Here is a 23,580-nt window from a genome sequence, read left to right on the forward strand (position 1 = left end):
TTCATTAGCTTGAATAGAAGAAAAGTAGCCTTGCTAAACAGGAGAGCAATGACAATCAGAAGGGAAGCGACTAGCAGAGAAGCAGCTTTGTGTGGCGTAGATTGTTCCTGAAGAGGAAGGATGTCAAGGACTAAAAGACTAGAAATTTACCCAGGAACATGGGTTTCTCTACTCATGTGCCTCCCCACAAAGTTTCTAAAAGTTTCTCTACCCAATATATACTTCATGCACTAGTAGGAGAGTGTGACTCAGGTTCTATTGAGTAATTGTTGTTTTATTATTCTTACTTTTGCTTTCTATTGAATAAATATTTGATTATTCCTGCTTTGGAATTTTCATTAAGTAAAAGTTGCATGTTCAATAATTGATAGTAAATGCTTAACTTATTTGATATTGGTTTATTTCAGAATTTTTTTTAAAAATCTGTAAGAAAAATGGCCCACCCAAATAGTTAATGGTGTTAATGGCAATTTATTTCTTAGAAATGAGAAGCTAAAGTAGTGAGTAATAGAACTATCTCTTGCACACACACCAGAATTACCCCTAGTATTCTGAGAGAGAGTTTTGAGTCACAGATCCATGATCATGGCCCTTTCCTAGAAACACCAGACTTGTCAACATGAGAAAGGATTCAGTGAGCAAACCAACTCAGAGATTATTAAGAGTGAGGGGTGGCCTGGGAGAGGAGCACATCACCCTTAGGGCTACACATGTATTTACTTTGTGTGTGTTCACATATATGTAGATATAGAGATGGGTATGTATATGGTATTTCCCCAGATTGAATGTAAGTTCCTAAGGATAGGCACTGTTTAACTTTGGTCTTTAAAGTCTTAACATCCAAAAAAAATGCCTTGCACATAGTAGGCACTTCATATATGCTTACTGACTGATTGATTTATATAAGAATTGATGAATGAATTCTATTTATTTTATTTTGTTTTTATTTTAATAACAAATTTCAACATAAGTTTTTTGAAGTTATACGATCCATCTTGTCTCCTTCCCTTCTTCCTTCCACCCTCCAGGAGATGACAATCAATTCAATCTGTGCTATACATGTATTAGCACGCAAAACATATTTCTGATGGATAAATTCTAAATGGGTAACTGCATATCATTATCTGAACCACAGTCTTGATTCACTTGGCTTCTCCTGTGTGAGTCCTTGGGCTGAGCTCTTTGGAGGGAGTAAGAGTCTCCTTTAGGAGGCTCTGCCCACAGCATCTTGGGGTTAGATGTAAGCAGCAAAATCATCTGCAAACAGGAATATCTGAAGGATTTAATCATCCCCCCAGCAGACTTGGCGAGACAAGTCCCACAGAAATAATATGTATATATATGTATCGAAATTTATATGTAGGCATATGTTTTGTGTGTTATGCATATATATGTGAAAAATATACTTTATATGTGTATATATACATTTATATATAAATATATCCTTTCTATATACTAATCCCACCTCACCTAGAGTATTGCAATAGTCTTTTTTTTTACCCCCTACCTTCCATCTTGGAATCAACACTGTGTATGGGTTCCAAGGCAGAAGAGTGGTAAAGGCTAGGCAATGGGGGTCTCAAGTGACTTGCCCAGGGTCACACAGCTGGGAAGTGTCTGAGGCAAGATTTGAACCCAGGTCCTCCCATCTCTAAGCCTGACTTTCAATTCACTGAGCCACCCAGTTGCCCCCTGCAATAGTCTTCTAATTGGTCTCCCAGGTTTAAATTTCTTCTGACTCAAATCCAACCTTCACATAATTGACACAGTGATTTTCCTGAGGCCCAGGGAGCCTAGAGAGTGTTAGAGCTGGGAGGAACCTCAAACAAAGAATGTCAGAGATGGAAGCAGCTGTAAAACAGAATATCAGAGTTGGGAAGGGCCTCAGAACATGGAAAGGAAGAGCTGGAAGGAGCCTTGGAACAGAGAATGTCAGAGCTGGGAGAGAACTTAGAACCTAGAATGTCAGAGTTGGGAGAGAGCTTAGAGCATAGACTGTCAGAGCTAGGAAGGACCTTAGAACAGGGAATGTCAGAGCTGAGAGAGAACTTGGAACCCAAATGTCAGAGCTGGGAGAGACCTTAGAACCCAGAATGTTAGAGCTGGAAGAGAACTAAGAACCCAGAATGCCAAAGCTGGGAGGGATCTTAGAGATCATCCAGTCCAACATCCTCATTTTATACAAATGGAACTAAACATCAGAGAAGCAATAAAATTTACCCTAATTCTCAGAGTGCTAAATCTAGGACTAGAACTCCTATCTCCTGAATTCTAGACTGAATTCTAGAACTAGACTGTTCTTTTTCACCCTGAACTAGACATTAACTTTAGAGTGTAAATTCAGTTCAATACATGTTCATGAAGTAGTTACTTCCTATAGGAAACAAAAAGTGCTAGGAATATGTTTCTGTTATTGTTGTTCAGTCATGTTCAATTCTATGACCCCATTTGGGGTTTTCTTGGCAAAAATACTGGAGTGGTTTGCCATTTCCTTCTCCATTTCATTTGACAGATGAGAAAACTGAGGCAAACAAGTTTCAGTGACTTGTCCAGGGTCACATAGCTAACAAGTGTCTGAGGTAACATTATTTGAACTCCTGACTGCAGGCTCAGTCTCTATTCATTGAGTCATCTAGCTGCCCAGACAAAACTTGAGGCGTCTTCCAAAGGCACTAGCTGACTGGCTGACCAGAGACTTGGCCATTCTCTTTGATTCTCTTGGTTTACCTCCCATGACAGTGTCTGCTAAGAGAAAATGCTTTAAGAGGAGAAGCCTTGAGCCTTCTCTTTTTCTGAGGCTAATATTATATATGGCCCGTGCAAATAGGACTAGGCATTCTGCCTTAATATTGATGCTTTCATTTAGAGGGAAAGAGATTAATCAAAAGGCAGCAATCTTGCAAACCTCCAGGATTCCTGATGGTCCTGACTAGGTTTTGCAGCCAGCCCAGAATCCATGTCCTGAGGATGGAAGAGTTTAACTGTGATAAAGACTCTTCAGGAGATATTTGTTCTAGAAGTCTGGAAAGTGTGTTTAAGAGTCAGTTCAGGGGAAGCAGGTGACTCAATGGCTGGAGATGGGAGGTCCTGGGTTCAAATCTGGCCTCAGACACTTTCCAGCTGTGTGACCCTGGGCAAGTCACTTAACCCCCATTGCCTAGCCCTGACCGTTCTTCTGCCTTGGAACCAATACCAAGTATTGATTCTTAGATGGAAGGTTGGGATTTTTTAAAAAACAGCAACCCCAAAGTCAGTCCCTATCCTCAGAGAACTTAAATGTTAATAGGGGGAGATAGCACATGGGAGAGTGGTGAGGAGGGACAAGCACTTTAGTCAGGGAAATCCCAAGAGTGGCAAAGAGAGTCCCAGAATTGACTAACATCCTTTTCAGTTGCCAGGACAGCATTGATTTGATTATGATTCCAGTACAGAAAAAGCAGAAGTAATGCAGAAATATACAGAAATGACACCCTGGAAGTCACTGTGCCAATATGAGCTGGTACCAGCAGCTGGCTCAGGACTCTCTGAGACACTCACTGGATACTGGTTCAAGATAAAACCAGGTAGCACAATGGATAGAGCTCCAGGCCTGAAGTCAAGAGACTCTGGGTTCAAATCTGGCCTCAGACACTACCTAGCTGTATGATCCTAGGCAAGTCACTTAACCCCCATTGCTTAGCCCTTGACCTTCTGTCTTAGAGTTGTTAAATTAAGACAGAAAGTAAGGGTTGAAAAATAAATAAAGGATATTGGTTCAACTGAACTGAACTGCATTTAAAAGTCACACAGAGGACAAAATACGAGAGGGTCTCCCAAACCAGAAGGGCTTCCAGCGAGGGCTTACAATAAACCATGGGGCTGGTTTCAGATCAGCCTTGTTAAGTGCCTTGGGGTTCCTTATAAGGAGACTGAGTAGTGAATGGATTTTTTTCACAGACTCTTGGCTACAGGTATAATCCAGGGGAATTGCTTGTCAGCTCTGGGAGAAGGGAGAGAAGAGGGGAGGGAGAAAACATGAATCATGTAACCGTGGGAAAATATGGAAAAATCAATCAATCAATCAAAGACTCTTATGGAACTAGAGTTTTGGGAAGGGCCTGAAGGCAATCGATCAATTAATAAACAATGATTAAACACCTACTATGTGCTAAGCACGGTGCTAGAAATACAGAAAGGCAAAAAATAATCCCTAAAAAACAAAAAGAAAAAGATAATTCCTACCCTCAAGGAGCTTATAATCTAATATGCATTTATGGACCTGGATAGTGATAGCTAGCATTTATATAGCACTTTAAAGTTTATGAATTATTTTCCTTCTCTATGAGGATGGGGATATTATTAATCCTAAGATTAATACAATTTGCAAAGAGCTTTATAGATGTCCTCTCCTCTCATACAGTCTTCAAAACAACACTGAGAAATAGGTGCTTGATTAGTATTTCCTATTTTTCAAATAAGGAAACTGAGCCTCAGAGAGTTTTGCATGGTGTCTCCCCTATTGTCCTGTGAGCTCTCAGAGAGTAGCGACTTATCTTTTGCCTTTCTTTTTATCTCCAGAACTTAGCACAGTGCCTGGCACACAGTAGATCCTTAATAATTATTAGTTGACTGACTGACTAGTAGAACTACTAAGTTGACCTCAGGTCTTCCTTTCTCATGCCCTGACTCATTGCCACCTTCAGAATCCCCTTTATGCCATCCTTTAAACTTGAAGAGATGGAGGAGGACCCACTGCTTCTCCAGATAGTCTATTCCAGTTTGGAAGAGTTTGCCTTGTTGGGAATTTTTTCCTGGCATTCTTCCTAAATTGGCCTCTGCTTTCCTTCCACTCACTACTCCATGTTCTGCCCTCTGGGGTCAAAGAGAACCCCTCTTCTGATCCTTTAAGGGTTTGAGGCCAGCCATCATGCCTCTGTCCAATCTTCCCCTCTCCAGACTAAACATGGCCCGTTTCCTTAGCTATTCCTCCAATGGCATGAACTCAAGGTCCTGGGCCATCTTGCACAGCCTCCTCCAGATGCTCTCCTGCTAACCAGTCATTCCTAAAATGGGCCTGCCCAAAACTCAGTCCAACTTTGAGGTCTCGGCAACTCAGGGAGACCATTGGCTGAGACTTGGGGCGTGCTAGTGACCTGGGACGTGCATCACCGAAAGGAATGCCCACGTCAGTGAAACCACAGATCTACTGAAATACTGACTTGTGTGCTGATAGCATCTGGCTATCATTGATTAGAGGGCAGAGACTAGCTGAGGGGTGGTTGGAGGGGATTTTTTTCCTGGAACCCCACAGAATATAACCCCCAAGTACCCACAACACTGGATAGACATTCGTTTACTAAACACAGGGTGGGCAGTTACTAAGTTCTTATTCTCTACCTCTTTTGTTTTACCATCTAGAAAATGGGAAAACGAGACCCATCTCACTGTCCTCATACATTTGTGAAATCAGCATTGATGTGACGATGGGGTTTTGGATCACAAGAGAGGTCTTCCAAGTCCTCTAGTTTACAAAGGAAGAAACAGAGGCCCAATCCCACAATGCTGAAGTGAATTACCTAGACTTGCATCATTAGCAAACATCAGAGTTAGGCTTTGAACCCAGCTGGGATTTGAATCCTCTGACTCCATAGAGATGTTTGTTTGTTTTTAAAACCCTCACCTTCTGTCTTAGAATCAATACTGTTCTCAGTGGATTGAGAGCCAGGCCTAGAGACGGGAGGTCCTAGGTTCAAATCTGGCCTCAGCCACTTCCTAGCTGTGTGACCCTGGGCAAGTCACTTGACCCCCATTGCCTAGCCCTTACCACTCTTCTGCCTTGGAGCCAATACACAGTATTGACACCAAGACGGAAGGTAAGGGTTTAATTTAAAAAAAAAAAAGAATCAATACTGTTATGTTGGTTTCAAGGCAGAAGAACAGGACTCTTGGTTAGACAGAAGCTTGTCTGGAAAAGTTAAGGTTTTACTAGCCCAAAAGCCCATTAGGAGTCAACGATTCAATATGGCGGCACCAAAAGCTAATGTTACCTGGTCGCAGTGGGGTGGGGTGGAGGCAGTGAGGAGGAGCTAAATTAAGAGCGGTTTAGCTTCCAGGAATAAGGAGGTGATCCTAGTCCCCTTGGACTCCCAGATCAGAACACGTTTGGACGATGGTGCTCTGTTCTGGGTACTGAATTTTAAGAAGGACATTGAGAAGCCAGAGAGTGTCCAGAGAAGGGCAAAGTTTCGAATTCAGGTTATATAAGGATCAGTTGAAGGAAATGGGGGTGGTTAGTCTCAGGATAAGTATCTGAAGGGTTCACCCATAGAGAATAGGGCAATGAGGTGGAGCAGTGTTAAGAATAAACCCTGCGCTTGGAATCAGGAAGACTCCTCTTCCCGAGTTCAAATCTAGCCCCAGACACTTACTAGAGGTCATTTAAACCTGTGTGCCTCAGTTTCCTCATCTATCAAATGAGCTGGAGAGGGAAATGGCAAACCAGTCCAGTATCTTTGCCAAGAAAACCCCAAATGGGGTCATGAAGAATCAGACACAACTAATGACTTTAAAAAAAGGGCGGAGAATGCTTTACAAATGTTGAATAACTTACTAACCAACAAAGAAGATTGTTTCCTTTGAGCCCGGCTATGATAAAGGCCACCTTCTTTCTTTTGTAATAATTTAACCATCCTCTCACTTTTTGGAAAATGTATCTTTTAGTGACTAAATTCCCTACCTGAATTTACCCCAGACTGCTTGGTAATTCTTTCTGGACACACAGCTCAGAAGGAAAGAAAACAGAAATACAGACACACAGGGGCAGCTGGGTGGCTCAGTGGATTGAGAACCAGGCCTAGGGATGGGAGGTCCTGGGTTCAAATCTGGCCTCAGACACTTCCCAGCTGTGTGACCCTGGGCAAGTCACTTAACCCCCATTGCCTAGTCCTGACTGCTCTTCTGCCTTGGAACCAATATAAAGTATTGACTACAAGACAGAAGGTAAGGGTTTAAAAAAGAAATATAGACATACACATATGAATCTGTATACATGCCATCTGAGGAATTGGGAAACACACATATTGGTCGCCTACTGATAGTATGTGTCACACACTTGAGTGGATAAATAAATTGCCATCTACCTCTCTGCCCATGTCCTGTGCTGACACTTTTGCCCAGTGGCTAAGCAAGGATCTTGAACATTCTTGCAACAATGTCATGCATTTACAGAGAGCCAGTTGTTAAACACATATTTAGACCTTGAAAATTCTTGCAACAATATAATGTGCTTTTAGAGAGGTGGTTGTTAACCATTAAAAAAGTTTTTTTAACCCTCACTTTCTGTCTTAGAAGTAGTATTAAGTGTCAGTTTCAAGACAGAAGAGCAGTAAAGGATAGGCAATCAGGTTAAGTGACTTGCCCAGGATAACACAGCTAGAAAGTGTGTGAGGTCAATTTTGAACCCGGGTCCTCCTGACTCCAGATCTGACTTTCTATCTAGTCAGCCACCTTCCTACTCCTTGTTAAGTATTTATTTACTTGGACACTTTTGATTATAGTAGGGATTCTTTTTCAGGTGGACCAAATGTGAGAATTAAAATTAAAATAGAATAACTAAAATAGAATAAGTATTATAAGATTTATTAAAATAACTAAAATAAAAACTAGAGTTAAAAAGGAACTATCTAACTCAGGCTGCGGTTGTGAGAGAAGAGCAAGAGTGAGGAGTTGCAGAAACTTATAAATAATAACATAAAGACACACATAAATGAAGGGAAAAGGATGCTGGGAAATACAAAAGGAATTCTGGGGAATGTAGTTGAAAGGGAGAACATTTCTATTTATACATCATCAAACCAAAACACTCTCGCAGTACCAACACTGAGAGTCCCTGATTCTGACATATCCTATCAATTCCACCCACAGAAAAGTCCTATCCTTCCCCAATTTTCCATTCCTGGAAACAATTCAGATCTTCATCACTGTATCATAAGATTTAGAACTAGAAAGAGCCCAAAAGATCATCTGATCTGGGCCCCTTTTCTTTCAGATGAGGATAAAATGTCTTATTCAAGGCCACGGGAGCAAAGTAGCAAAGCCAGCATTCACACCCTGATCTGACCCCAAATCCAGTACTGTTCATGCACCTCTCCTTTGATCTATCATAAGAGTCCTCTAGGGGGCAGCTGGGTAGCTCAGTGGATTAAGAGCCAGGCTTAGAGATGGGAGGTCCTGGGTTCAAATTTGGCCTCAGACACTTCCCAGCTGTGTGATCCTGGGTAAGTCACTTAACCCCCATTGCCTAGCCCTTACCACTCTTCTGCCTTGGAGCCAACACATAGTATTGATTCTTAGACATAAGGTAAGGGGTTTATTAAAAAAAAAAAAGAAAGATAAAATATAATGCAACATAGGTAATGCTCATTTGTAGTTTTCTCAGTCAATATATGACCCTCATTTCCATTGGAATTTGACCCTGCTGGTCTCTAGGGAAACTGACAACTCCTCATCCTACCTTTCTAGGGTTCCCAAATTCTGCCTCCAAACTGTATATCTGGACTTATTTGCATCATGCTTCTCATTCGGGTGCCTCTATAAGTATATACATAAAGTCAATTTGGACTGCCCATTGTTCTCAGCAGCTCATCCTGACTCAGGCATTTGTGAGAACTCTGCTGTCTTTGGAGCCAATTCCAACCTGTGGAGAGGCTTCAAGTCTTCCCCCCCCCCCCCTTCAAACCATTATCTTCTGCCTTAGAATCAATACCGTGTATTGGTCCCAAGGCAGAAGAGTGAGAAGGGTTAGGTAATGGGGGTTAAGTGACTTACCCAGGGTCACACAGCTAGGAAGTGTCTGAGGTCAAATTTGAACCCAGGACCTCCCATCTCTAGGTGAGGCTTAAAATCTTACATCAGATTCTACTTTCCTTTTAAAGCTTTGCCCAGTTGAAAGCCACTTCCCCTCCCTTACCTTGTTTGGAAGACCGTGCCAGCTCCAAATATCTAGGACCAGACACAGCCAAGGATTGGATGAAAGGAGGTTTTTTGAGCTCAGAGAAATATAAAGCTTCCCATTGGGCATTGGTGGGATGAACTCAGTATGCCTTTGCCCCACCTGACAAGGCTTTTTCAGTGCCTCCTGCATCTCACTCATTCAAGGGCCAGTGACCAGGACTTCCCAAGAAATGCATCTTTCCTGTCTACTCCCACCTGTGGGGTCTTCCTCCCTTACCTGAGGGGCAGTGGTAGCAGCATCTCCCAGAAGACTCATTGCGATACAACCTGGATCCACATGGCTCTTGTTTCTGGGGAACAAACGCAGGGAGAGAGTCAGGTAGGGCAGATTAACAGAGCTCCAGATTGCCAAATGAAGTCAAATCAAAGAACATGTATTAAGTGCTTACTCTGTGCCAGGCATTGTGCTAGGCACTGGGGATACAAAGAACATGGTGCCTGCCCTCAAGGAGCTCATGAAACCCTTATCTTCTGTTTTTGAACCATTTCTAAAACAGAAGCGCAGTAAGGAGTAGGCAACTGGGACTGTGTGACTTGCCCAGGGTCACAGAGCTAGGAAGTATCTGAAGCCAGATTTGAACCTAAGACTTCCCATCTCCAGGCCTGGCTCTATCCACTGAGCAACCCAGCTGCCCCTAGGAGTTCACAATCTAATGAGGGGACAGAATGTAAACAATTATGCATGAAAAGCTCTATATAGTGAGAGTGGAAGATAATCTCAGAGGGAAAGAATTAGAGTTGGGGTTATAGGGAAAAGAATGAAAAAAGAAAGAATTTTAAATTTGCCAGTTTAATGTCAGACAATCTTAATTCTCATAGACAGGTCTTTCTTTCTTTCTTTCTTTCTTTCTTTCTTTCTTTCTTTCTTTCTTTCTTTCTTTCTTTCTTTCTTTCTTTCTTTCTTTCTTTCTTTCTTTCTTTCTTTCTTTCTTTCTTTCTTTCTTTCTTTCTTTCTTTCTTTCTTTCTTTCTTTCTTTCTTTTCTTTCTTTCTTTCTTTCTTTCTTTCTTTCTTTCTTTCTTTCTTTCTTTCTTTCTTTCTTTCTTTCTTTCTTCTTTCTTTCTTTCTTCTTTCTTTCTTTCTTTCTTTCTTTCTTTCTTTCTTTCTTTCTTTCTTTCTTTCTTTCTTTCTTTCTTTCTTTCTTTCTTTCTTTCTTTCTTTCTTCCATCCTTCCTTCCTTCCTTCCTTCTTCCCTCCTTTCTTCCTTCCCTCCTTTCTTTCTTTCTCTCTTTCTCTCTCTTTCTTTCTCTCTCTTTCTCTCTCTCTTTCTCTCTCTCTTTCTTTCTTTCTTTCTTTCTTTCTCTCTTTCTTTCTCTCTTTCTTTCTCTCTTTCTTTCTCTCTTTCTTTTCTCTCTTTCTTTCTTTCTTTCTTTCTTTCTTTCTTTCTTCTTTCTTTCTTTCTTTCTTTCTTTCTTTCTTTCTTTCTTTTCTTTCTTTCTTTCTTTCTTTCTTTCTTTCTTTCTTTCTTTCTTTCTTTCTTCCTTCCTTCCTTCCTTCCTTCTTTCCTTCCTTCCTTCCTTCCTTCCTTCCTTCCTTCCTTTCTTCCTTCCTTCCTTCCTTCCTTCCTTCCTTCCTTCCTTCCTTCCTTCCTATTAAACCCTTACCTTCTGTCTTGGAATCAATACTGTGATTTGGTTCCAAGGCAGAAGAGTGCTAAGGGCTAGGCAATGGGGGTCAAGTGACTTGCCCAGGGTCACACAGCTAGGAAGTGTTTGAGGCCAGATTTGAATCTTGGACCTCCCGTCTCTAGGCCTGGCTCTCAATCCACTGAGCCACCCAGCTGCCCCCTGTCCTTCATTTCTGAAGAGGACCCAATGACATCATCCATGTCTCAACTTTCTAGTGAACTGGATTTAAGTGATGCAGAGTGTACAAAGTTGTCAGTCTTGTTCTTTCTTCCATAGTCATCAAAGTCCAGGAGCAAGACAGAAGTCAGGAGAGACTAACTGCACAGACAAGGCAGTTAGAAAAGGGAAGTTTTTAAGAGGAAATCATATCTTAGTGTTATTATACAGAGAGGTTGATTGAATTGTTCGGTAGCACAGAACTGGTGAATTCCTGTGGCAGGATTTGATTCTTCCTGACTCCAAATCCACTATTCAATCCATTGGACCCAAAAGGAGAGTAGAGATGGCGCAGGAGGAGCTGGGGAGATCTACTCTGCTGGTCCTGTCCTAGGCCCCTGGTGATTCTATTCTTTGGCATGTCCTCTTAAAGACAAGTCTGAGAAACGAGGGAAAGAGACATGTCTCCTGTAGAGAGAAAGAAGTAGTATCTGAAAGGCAAGGAGAACTTTAAAGCTCAAAGCCGGTATTTCATCTCCTCCATCATCACAACCACTTTGGTTTATTTTTTCAGCTAGTATGTATGCAGGAGAACCATCTTAAAACTAATGCATGACCCAAAGAGACCCCAGGCACCCCCTGTACTTTACCCACCCTCCAGCAGGACTTTCCACCTCAATATAAAGTTTATCAAAGAGCCCCGGCCCCTGAGATCTCAGGTCAGCCTTTGGAGGCGACCAGTAAACATGACCTCAGCCCCTGATAGCCTCCCTGCCTTGACATGAGAAGCATGAAATGAATATGGGGAAAATTCACCCTCCCCAGAGCACTCAGGACTGGGTTTCCCCACCTAGCCTCTCTGCTTACATCTAAAGTATTCTTATCTCGCTCAGCAAAATCTCCCTGGGAGAGTGACAGCAAAAAGAGCAACTCAGGGGACTATCTCCTACAGAAAACCTGTAGATAATCATTCCCCCCAAGTAATCCCCTGGGGTCCCACTCCCCAGAGCTCCTGTGCATCACTAGCTTCTCCTCCCTACTCTATCTACCTCTCCTTCTAGGGTTTGTTTGGACAGGATGGGTATTTCCTTCAACAATTCAATCCAATTAATAAACAGTCATCTCCTACCATGTGCCACTCCTTTCGTGGCATGACAGTGAGGGGAGGGGAAGATGCTGGATTTGGAATCAAAGGGTCTAGTTTTGAATTCTGCCTCTGGTGCTAATTCTATTACTCTGGGTGTATCCTCTCTGAGTCTCAATTTCTTCATTTGTGAAATAAAGAGGGTAAAATCAATAGTATCTAATTTCTCCTCCAGCTCTCATTCTGGGATCCTCCTCAGACCAACCCCCTTCATTTTACAGATACTTCAGAAAGTGGATTGATGTGATCAGAGTCACACAGCAAGCCAGTAAGTGAGAAGCAAAGTTTTGACAACACGATCAATATCCTTCCCACTATGGCGCACAGTCTCTGCAGACCCTTACAACTCTAAATCTATAATCACATGATTCACTGAGATCAACACACCACATTCTAAGTCAGCCTATTCCTCTTTAGGATAGTTAGAAGGGTTTTTCCTGACATCAAGTCTCAATTTGACTCTATGAGAATTCCATCCATTACATCTGATTCTGCCCTGTGTGGCCAAGCTGAACTTCTTCCTGGTCTCAGCTCTCATCTCTCCGCAAGCTAAACATTCTTCAAACAATCCTCACTGTCTTGAGAGTTGTCTAGGACACTGAGCGGTTAAGGATCACACAGTTAGCATGTGCCAGAGGCAGAATTTGATCCCAAAACTTCTTGGCTTTGAAGTCAGCTTTGCTACACTCCAGCACAAATATACAGACCCTAAACTATTGTAGTTTTCCCCTGGATGCCCTTCTGTTTTTCATTGTCTTTCACAGAATACACTATTCAAGGTGCTGTCAAAGATATAGGAGAGCCAGGTGATATGTGAGGGGAAAGGAAGGAAGAAATTAAAGAAACCAAAAAGGAAGGCAGGAAGAAGGGAAGGAGGGAAGAAATGAAAAGAAGGAAGGAGGGAAGGAAGGAAGGAGGGAAGAAATGAAGAAAGAAACAAAAAGGAATGAGGGAGGGAATAAATGAAGAAAGAAACAAAAAGGAAAGAAGGAGGGAGGGAAGAAATTAAGAAAAAAACAAAAAAGGAAGGAGGGAAGGAGGGGAAAAGGAAAGAATGAAGGAAGGGAGGAGGGAGGGAGAGAGGGAGAAAGAAAGAAAGAAAGAAAGAAAGAAAGAAAGAAAGAAAGAAAGAAAGAAAGAAAGAAAGAAAGAAAGAAAGAAAGAAAGAAAGAAAGAAAGAAAGAAAGAAAGAAAGAAAGAAAGAAAGAAAGAAAGAAAGAAAGAAAGAAAGAAAGAAAGAAAGAAAGAAAGAAAGAAAGAAGAAAGGAAGGAAGGAAGGAAGGAAGGAAGGAAGGAAGGAAGGAAGGAAGGAAGGAAGGAAGGAAGGAAGGAAGGAAGGAAGGAAGGAAGGAAGGAAGGAAGGAAGGAAGGAAGGAAGGAAGACAAGACTAGAGACCTGGTAATCTATACATGCATCCATACGTGATAGGAAAGGATGCTTAAGAATGGGAAACCATGGAAAATTCCCTGCAAACACCCTGCATCCCACTAGAGGGAGTGCATCTGACAACTTTAAGTCTTGTGGTCCTGGGCCTCTGAAAGACCCTTGGTGGTCCTTGTGTTCAAGAATTTACAGTGGAAAAAGAGGGCCCATGTGGAAGGTGAGATCATTCAGTCACACCTTCTTGATATACAGAAGAGGAGACTGGCCCAGGAAAGGGAAGTAACTTGTCTAATGCCACACTGCAAATTAGTAGCTGATTTAGGACTAGAATCCAGATCTTTAGACTTCCTTGTTCTATTGCTTCTTCCCCTTTATCAGCCTCAATTGGTTTTTGCAGTTAATCCAACCCCAATTTCCACCAGGCAGGATCTCCCAGGCCACAGCTTGCCCACAGCCCCACCACTTCCTTCTCCAGCCTGGCTGATTCTGTCTGCCCAGATGAACCTCAGATCAGAGATGGGAAGAAATCCAACCTCAAACCCTAGGCAGGGAAAGGAAAGCTCTTGAGAAAGCTAAATCCTTAAAGAAGCTATTTGTTCTTCACTCCCTCCTAACCTCTCTCCCTTCAAAACCCAGGTTTCTACAATCTCTGAAGCATTTCTGGATCTCCCAGTAGTCAGTGCCTCTTCCTTGAAATTTCCTTGACTTTATTTTGTATGAGAAGCAGTCATCATGGATCAAGAATTGGTCTAAGAGTAAGGGAGAACTGGGTTCAAATTCTGCCTCTTACATATTCTGGGCAAGGGTCACTAAAAGTCTCAGTACTTTGGCAATGATCTAGTACTATACCTTCCAGAGAAGGGTGCTGGGATAGGGAGTTCCCTCATCTAGAAGTTCAACAATACCAATGAAATAATAGATCTAGTCCCTTTCTGGCATTTTCTTTATCCTCATTTTTGTATTCTAGAAGGCAGGGACCGTTTCCATTTTAGTCTTTGTGCCCCCAGATCCTAGCCCAGTGACTGTATATACACTAAAGTCCTTAAATTCTTCTTTGCTGATTTCTTTAGAAGCTGTTGCATATCTTTCAGGTCTCAGCTGGAAGCAGCCTGGTATCCCAGCTGAGTCATCTTCCTCCTCTCCCATCCCCAGACTCCCTTTGAATGGTAACTCCTTGAAGGCAGGGCAGGTAACATAGCCATCTTTGAATTTCCAGAGCAAAACCCCATGGCTGGTCCTATCATTCAATCAAATCCCATGAGCCTCTTGTCCATATCCTAGCATCGTTGATTGGAAGCTGGAAGAGATCTTCGAGATCATCAAACCCAACACCCACATTTTTACAGATGAAGAAACTGAGGTTTAAACCCACATTAAGTGATTTGTCCAAAGACACACAGCTAATAAGGGCTAGAAGCAGTATTTGAACCCAAGTCTCCTTGACGCCAGGTCTCGACATCTATTCCCAGCACCAGTCCTCTTTGGGTTTCTCCTTTGTTCCCATCACACTGTATGTTGTATTATACTTACGCTGTCTGCAGCTGTGAACATATTATACATTCTGTGCTCCTGCCAGTCATCGATTAGATGCTCCTTGAGGGTAGACACTATGTTGGTTTTGGTTTTTAAATAAGTACAACATCTAACGCAGTATCTCGAACATAGCAAGTATGGAACACCCTGAATGATGGACTGTGGGCAGGACAGCCTCAGTCTCTACGCAGAATTGCTGCTATTCTCAGCCTGACTTTCCATTTCAACAAACACAGACACAGACTGAGGGCTAGAAGGGACCTTAGAGGTCACTGAGTCCAAACCCCTCCTCCCATTTTACAGAACAGGCAACTGAGGCTCAGAGAGGTTAAACAATTTTCACAGGATCATGTTGCCAGTAAGAGCCTAAAATGGATGCCAGGGACTTCCTGAAGCCAAATCAGTGCTCTACCCACCAGGCAACATTCCCTCCACAGGATGTCTGGCCTTTGAAATCATTGGGATGCCAATGGAACATGCCAACTGTTCAATAGTCCAATCCCTTGCTCTGCAGCGCCTGCTCCTTGGATGATCATCCATTTTTCTGAAGCCATCCTTCTCCTGCGCAATCCTTCATTAGTAAGAAGCTGGAGTCTAGTCTCACACTGTCCACTACTCCTCTGACTTGCCCTTACAATGACTCCCAACTTTAATTCTTCAGAAACTGGCATTCTATAATTCCCAGGCATCCGACATTGCCGTAAGAATGTAATTATTATCAGAAATACCTATAGAAGGTGCTTAATGAAAACTTGCTAAGTTGGAACATGTCTGAAGCATGTGGCTGTACTTCTTGGAGTAAATGTCCCAGAATTCTGGGGCTCTGAGGCTTCCTCCACTGGCAGGTTGTTTTCTAGAGCCTGGGCATGGACAGTTCCCCTTCACTGCCCTCATTGCCTTAAGGAAGAAGGTTTCCCTCCCCCAAAGTTCTGACTTTGATTTAGGAAGATGGGACGTGTCCCTAGAGTTACAGTCAGAGCTTGTAGGAACCCCAGGCAGAATTTCACAAAGAGGCTCCCTTCTCCTTCTTTCTCCCTATTTTGTCTTCAGTTGTTCAATTGTTTTTCAGTCATGTCTGACTCTTGGTGATCCCTTTTGGGGTTTTCTCAGCAATGATCCTGGGTGGTTTGCTATGTCTCTAGCTAATTTTACAGATAAGGAAACCGAGGCCAAAAAGGTTACACAGCTTGTAAGTGTCCGACACCAGATTTGAACCTGGGAAGATGAGTATTCTTGACTCCAGACCTGATGGCACTCTATCTGCTGCACCATGTAGTTGTCCCATTTTGTCTTCATGTTCTCTCCTTTCCAGTTAAAGTGACCTCTAGCTAGCCCCTGTGTCCACCACATTCCAGCCTTTGCCTGAGTGGTCTTCCATGCCTAGAATGCTTTCCTTTCTCCCCTTTGGCTCCCTAGCTTCCTTTTAAACACAGTTCAAGGTCTTTCTTCTACATGAGGGTTTTTCTTTCATTTCCTTGATTGTTAGTCCTTTCTCTCTCTTTAAGTTATTTTGTTATTATTTATCTTTGTACATATTGAAATTGCTTTGGAGAGGCTTTGGGTTTCCTTAACCATATCTGTTGTTTTTCCCTTGGAGAATATACGCTTCTTGAGGGCAGGTACTGTTTTTGTTTTTTAAAATGTGTATCCTCAATGTCTACCATAGTACCTGGCACACAGTAGGTGCTTAAATGCTTATTGAATGATAGCTATTTATTATACTTGCTAAAGTGGTTTCAGAGCACTTGTGTGTGGGTGTACCCGTATGTGGGTATCTGACCATGCCTGGCTTATATGTATGTGTATGACATAGAAAGAAATAGACAGAGACTGAGAGAGACAGCGACAGAGTGAGAGAGAGACACAGAGACAGATAAACAGATATAGAGAGAGAAATAGAGAGAGGCAGAGACAGAGAGTCAAAGAGAAAGAGACTGAAAGAGAGAGAGAGACAGAGAGAAAGAGACAGAGAGAGGAAGGGAGAGAGAGAAAGAGAGAGAGGGAGGGAGGGAGGGAGAGAGAGACAGAGAGAGAGACAGAGACAGAGAAAGAGACAGAGAAAGAGAGAGGGGGGAGAGAGGGAGAGAGAGAGAAAGAGACAGAAAAAGAGAGAGAGAGAGAGAGAAATAGAGAGAGGCAGAGACAGAGAGTCAAAGAGAAAGAGACTGAAAGAGAGAGAGACAGAGAGAAAGAAAGGAAGAGAGAGAAAGAGACAGAGAGAGGAAGGGAGAGAGAGAAAGAGAGAGAGGGAGGGAGGGAGAGAGAGACAGAGAGAGAGAGAGACAGAGAAAGAGAGAGGGGGAGAGAGGGAGAGAGAGAGAAAGAGACAGAAAAAGAGAGAGAGGGAGGGGGGAGAGAGCGAGAGAGGAAGAGAAAGAGGGAGAGAAATGGAGGGAGAGGGAGAGAGAGACAGAGAGAGAAAGAGAGAGAAAGAGAAAGACAGAAACAGAGACAGAGAGAAATAGAGAGAGGCAGAGACAGACAGAGACAGAGACAGACAGAGACAGAGAGACAGAGAGAAAGAAAGGAAGAGAGAGAGAAAAAGAGACAGAGAGACAGAGAGAGGAAGGGAGAGAGAGAGGGAGGGAGGGAGAGAGAGACAGAGAGAGAAAGAGACAGAGAAAGATAGAGGGGGAGAGAGAGGGAGAGAGAGAGAAATAGACAGAGAAAGAGAGAGGGAAAGAGAGGGAGGAGAGGGAGAGAGAGAGAGAAGAGAGAGAAAGAGAGAGACTGAGAGAGAGAGAGACTGAGAGAGAGAGAGAGAGAGAGAGAGAGAGAGAGAGAGAGAGAGAGAGAGAATTTGGTCCAGACCTGGAATTTCAATGGTGCAGTGAATTCTTGGTGAGGAAACCACACTACCCATGCAGATAGATATGCTCATCTATCTTAGAGTCTTACAGAGTTTCCAGAGGCATTGAGAGTTATGATAATAATAATAATAATAATTTTCACCTATATAATGCCTACTCTGTGCAAAGCACTGTGCTAAGTGCTTTATAAATATCATCCCTTTTGATCCTTGCCACAACCCTGGATGCTACCACTATCTTCACTTTACAGTTGGGGACACTGAAGCACATCAAGTGACTGGGCAAAAGTCACACAACTAGTGTATGCCAGAGGCAGGCCTTAGACCCAGGTCCTGCTGAGTCTGAGCTCTCTATCCATTTCTCCAAACTATTTGTCCAAACTATTTTAAAAGGTAGGAGAGAAGCAACTAGGTGGCTCAGTGATTGGAGATCCTGGCCTAGAAACAGGAGGTCCTGGTCTCAAATCTGACCACAGACACTTCCTAGCTGTGTGACCCTGGGCAAGTCACTTGACCCCCACTGCCTAGCCCTTACCGCCTGTCTGACTTGGAACCAATACACACTATTGACTCCAAAATGGAAGGTAAGGGCTTAAAAAATAAAAAAGAAAATGCTGGACAGATTATTTTCTCCTGAGCAAGCTCCCATCCTCACCACCACCCCCTCCTCAATTAGGAAGAAAGGTCCTGGGAACCAATTCCAGCTCCCTGCTGATCCTTTGGCCAATCTGACCCACTCATGGACTGTCGATCAGAACAGAGAGATGCTTGGAGGTGGGGGGAGAGGGCCAGGGAGGCAAACCTGTGATTTCATTCTTGAATGCAATTCCCAGTAAGGAAACTTCCCCCTTTGAAGGTAGAAAAGCAACTTCTCTGCAATTTAGTGTGTTTCCTATACCTTTGAGAGATTTATTAGTCAGAGGCAGGATTTGAACCCAAGAGTTTCTGAACTCCAATTCTCAATCTGTCATGCCACTGGTGACGGCAGAAGCCCTCCCTGCAGATAAGCCCTGCTACTAACCATCTTTCCTAGGTGAGGAATGCAGAAGATATATTTCTCTGACACCAGTCCCTGAGGGTATCTTTAAGGGAATGGATTTTTCAAAGAGCTTCTCTCTCCCCCCTATTTTTCAGTTATTTGTGAGGTGGAATGATGGATGGTGGAGTTGTAGAAAATCCTTCTAAGGGATGTCAGCAACTGGGGAGAAACCAAGCCCTGGAGGTTCAAAAATGTAGACTCCCTATTTAAGAGTCTAAGAGGTGCTGTGTGACCCTGGGTAAGTCACTTAACCCCAATGGCCTCGCCCGTGCCACTCTTCTGTCTTAGAATTGATACCAAGCAGAAGATAAGGGTTTTAAGAAAAAGAGTCTAAGAGATCATTAAGTCCCACCTTTGGCAGACAAGGAAATCACTCCAGCCCATTCTAAAAAGAAATGGGGCCACCTTGGGAGGCGATGGAGTCCTACAAAACTGGAGAGCTTTAAGCAGGGCCTGGATGACCATTTGTCAAGGAATTGAGTACAAATGAGGGCACTTTAGATGGTGTCTGTGGTTCCTTCCAGCTCTGACATTCTGGGGCTCAAGGAAGGGCAGGGATCACTCAGCAGAGAACTCAGTTCTCCTGACCCCAAATTCAATGCTATTGTCCTTGAGATCAGAATTGTCTCTCTCTTAGTAGGAAAGGAATGAACTATAGTATCATGGGGGGGGGGGGGGGGGGAGTTCAAGGTCCTGCCCCAGATCTCACCTAAGACTGGCTGTGTCTGTCGCCTTGGGGTGATTTTTGGATTATAGCATTCAGGGCGATGATAAGTCAAGGGCATTAGAGTCAGCTCCTACTGGAGAGAGAAAGTCAACTGCTACATTTTCAGTGTGATTATTTATGTTTCAAGAGTCAACAAACACTACACATTAGTGCTTGCTTTTTGTTTGGTTCAATGTCTAGACTTAAGAAAATGATGGAGAAAATATGAGTAATGCAGATTAAGCTTAACAATGTGTCCTATGTACATCTTTTTTTTTTGGGGGGGGGGGGAGAGCTGGTTGTTAAACATTTGTCACCAGCCTCCTGGCTAGAAGAAAACCTTAGAGGCTATCTAGTCCAACCTCCTCATTTAACAGATGAGGGCACTCAAGCCCAAAGAGCTTAGATGATTCCCTTGAGATCACACAGAGCAAAGATATGAACCCATCTTCCTGATTCCAAACCTAGAATTCTGCTTACAATGCCATATTGCCCTTCTAGTCCTTAGTTTTCCTTGTCAACAAATATTTATTTATTTATTCATTCATTCATTCATATATTTGTTTGTTCATTTATTGATTGATTGATTGATTGATAAGCCCTCACCTTCCATCTTGGAATCAATACTATGTTTTGGTTCCAAGGCAGAAGAGCGGTCAGGGCTAGGCAATGAGGGTTAAGTGACTTGCCCAGGGTCACACAGCTGGGAAGTGTCTGAGGCTAGATTTGAACCTAGGACCTCCCATCTCTAGGACTGACTCTCCATCCACTGAGCCACCGAGCTGCCCCCTCCACAAATATTTATTAAACATAACACTAGACAAAATGCTGGAGGATATCCAAAGCTCAAGTAAGGCACAAGATAGGCAGTCCTTGCCCTCACATAGCTTCTGGTCTAGTGATGAGCTAAGACACTGACCCAGTTGAGAGAGGTCCCTATCTGCTCCATGAAGGGGCCTTGCCTAAGCTTGGGGGAATTCTGGCAGGGTTTGACCTCCCCTAGAGCAGTGCTGTCACATCATTGCTGGGAAATTATATCATCATTCACTGCTAAGAAGGTACAGTCATTCCCTCCCACAGGCGCCAAGCCTATGCAATCCTACCCCAGAGCAGCGGAGAGAAAGCGTGCTTCTAGCTCCTTCCCTGACCTAGTCAGCTGGGCCTTTATCTAAGACGGTGGCTTTTGTGCCACCTTGTCTCCTGCCCTCTGCTGTGCGGCACAATTGGGGCCACTTGTGGTCTGACCTGAGACACTTCAAAGCTTCTTCAAACCACTTCAGTGCCTCGACGTTCAAAGACAAAGTGGGGGGGAAGAGAAGAAAGGGGAGCTGAGAATGTGTGCATCTGTGCTCAAGACACTAATCTGCCAGCTGCCCCTTGAGGCTGCTTTTGCACTGAGTAATGTGGGTCCCCATCCCAGCAGGCTCCTACCTTCTTCCCTCCTTCACCTCCAACTGGAGGGGATGAAAGGAAACCAGCTCTGCCTGCTAGGCTCAAGTGGCACACTTAGATCTGGGCAGGGATCCGAGAAGAGTTTGTTTGCCAGACAAACCTGGATGGGAGAAGGCGTCCCTGATACACCATCCCCTTCCACCAAAGCTGCTCGGGATGGAGGAGGGCTCAATCCTCTCCAAGGCAGCCCCTTCCCGCTCTTGCCCAATTCTCATCTGAGAAAGTTTCTATTCTATTTCCAGTCCTGAGGACAGAGTCCAGTACCCAGGAAGCAATTGATCCATGCTTGCTCGATTAATTGATAGATTAATTAACTGATTAGTAATGAATTAATCTACCTCTCTACCACTTCCACCCATCAGACCACATGAGAGCCCATGTGGCGAGGTGAAAAACAGAGCCGGTGGGTATATGCAGCCCGTGACATCCCTAGGTGAGCCCTGACCAGATTAAAATGTAATTGGGATATATTTAACACAAAATAAAAATACAAAAAACACAGATATTATTAATATAAGGTTTTTCAAATCAGTCTGTGGGCACGGTGATCCTTAGGCACAGTTTAGTGGTCGCCATTTCTCTCTAACACCACTGTTCAAGCAGTGAGAGGGTCAGATCTAGGAATCAGAAGACCTGATTCGAATCCAGTCTCTGGCATTTACTAGCCATTTGATCTGCGGGCAAGTCATCTAACTCATCTGAACCTCAGTTTCTCTAGATGGGGACAGCACCCCTTATAGGGAGTTTCAAGGCTCAAATCTGATAATATATAGAAACTACTATTTAAGCTTTAAGGGATGATATGAATATTTGCACTGGGGCAACTGGGTGGCACAGTGGATAGAACTCTGGGCCTGAAATCAGCAAGACCTAAGTTCAAATCCTGCCTCAGATACTTCCAAGTCACTTAACCCCATTTACCTCAGTTTCCTCATCTGTCAAATGAGCTGGAGGAGATAGCAAACCATTCTAGTATGTCTGTCAAGAAAACCCTTAAACGGGCAGTTAAGTGGCTCCGTGGATTGAGAGCCAGGCTCAGAGGTCCTGGGTTCAAATATGACCTCAGACAGTTCCTAGCTGTGTGACCCTAGACAAGTCACTTACCCCCCATTGCCTAACTCTTATTGCTCTTCTAACTTAGAACTAATACACAATGTTGATTCTGGGACAAAAGGTAAGGGTTTAAAAAAAAGAAGAAGAAAAAGAAAACCCTTAAATAGGATCACAAAGGATCAGACACAACTCAACAAAAACTTTGTTAATTAAGCTTTTCCTGAAGAGGAATCTAAATCTGCCTCTCTGTAATCCCTGCTATTATCCCACTGGATCTGTCCTCTCGGTTCAAACAGAATAAGTCTAAGAGCGCTTCCACACGACAGTCTTGCAAGCACATGAAAACAGCTACTATATCCTTTCAGAGTTCTTTTCTCCAGTCTAACCATCCCCAGTTCCTTCAAACAATCCTTATAGGAAATGGACTCAAGGATCTTCCCTAACTGGATGGCTGTTCTCAGGATGCTCTCCAGGTTATTGGTGTCCCTCCTACACTGGGCCAGGCCTGAATAAGATGCCGTCTTACCTGGACTGAGCACATATGGACCGAATTCCTGCAAGTGAAACCTTTCTCCATGTAACCCAAGATTACAGAGCTTTTGGGGGAACACTTTCCCTTTTGGAAAACCCCTGGAAGACCATAAATTACTTGAGAGCCGGGATATCATTTTCTCCCTTAATTTTGTTCTCCCCTAACCTTTGATGTGTGTCATTAAAAGCCCTAAAGAGTAATGGGATGAGTAATACAATTACTTACTGGAAGGCAGAAGAACTCAGGCCCACATGAACTGGTCTGTTGGGTTCATACTTGGTCATCCTTAGTATCTAAATGATACCCATGGCCCCCTTTCCTTCCATCCCTCAACTCCCACGAGCTTTTATTGAGTTCTAGACTTCTGGATTGAGTTCTGTCCTTCCGGATAAAGGAGTTAAGCAAGTGGAGGGCAGGGATAAATGCCCCCACCAGGGCTCCTGGCCCTCCAGGCAGGGCAGAAACTGAAAGTTTCTTTGAAAACAATTCTGAGTATTGACCTAGTTGGAAAGACCTGGGAAGTCTTCCAACCCTGGAAAGCAGCTATTAGACAAAGTACCAGGTTTGGAATGCTAGGATGGAGTTTCAAATATTTCCTATGCCACCTTGGATAAGTCACTTAATCCATCTAGGTCTCAGTTTCCTTATCTGTAAAATGAGAAGGTCGGTTTAGATGACCTGTAGGACCCTTTGGTCCTTAGTTTCAAAAACCAGCTCTTGCCCATGCTCTGAGGTCCCGTCTCAAGCTCACACACGTGTTCACACATACACTCACTTGCATCTGTTACAGGAATAAGAAAATCTCTCCAACACACATCTGGGCCCCAGACTTTCTCCCACATGTCACTATTAATGGTGGGTCAGGGCACAAGTCTCAGGCTTGGAAGGTTATGGGTACTTTGTACTTTTAAAGAGAAAGTACTTTAGCAGGAACAAAATTATGGCTAATATCAGAATTCCAGAGAGGAAATAGAAGACCAGAGACAAGAAGTAATTTGTTCAAGGGGCAGGTAGGTGGCTCAATGGACAAAGAGCCAGACCTGGAGTCCAGAGGACCTGGGTTCAAGCATGGCCTTAGATACTTCCTAGCTCTGTGACCTTGGGCAAATCAATGAACTTCAATCATACTTCCCTGCTCTTCTGCCTTAAAACCT

General features: G+C 43.3%; 1 protein-coding gene across 2 annotated transcripts in view; it reads right to left on the bottom strand.

Annotated features, from left to right (window-relative positions):
• Nucleotides 1-23,580, bottom strand: part of TNFRSF8 (TNF receptor superfamily member 8) — a 73,630-nt gene that overhangs the window by 48,548 nt on the left and 1,502 nt on the right. For both annotated transcript variants that reach the window (XM_056795761.1, XM_056795760.1), the window contains exon 2: nucleotides 9,209-9,281. In XM_056795761.1, coding sequence (XP_056651739.1) covers nucleotides 9,209-9,281 — 73 coding nt within the window. The remainder of the gene's footprint in view (nucleotides 1-9,208; nucleotides 9,282-23,580) is intronic.

Source organism: Monodelphis domestica, chromosome 4 (assembly GCF_027887165.1).
Source record: "Monodelphis domestica isolate mMonDom1 chromosome 4, mMonDom1.pri, whole genome shotgun sequence".
Lineage (NCBI taxonomy): Eukaryota > Metazoa > Chordata > Mammalia > Didelphimorphia > Didelphidae > Monodelphis > Monodelphis domestica.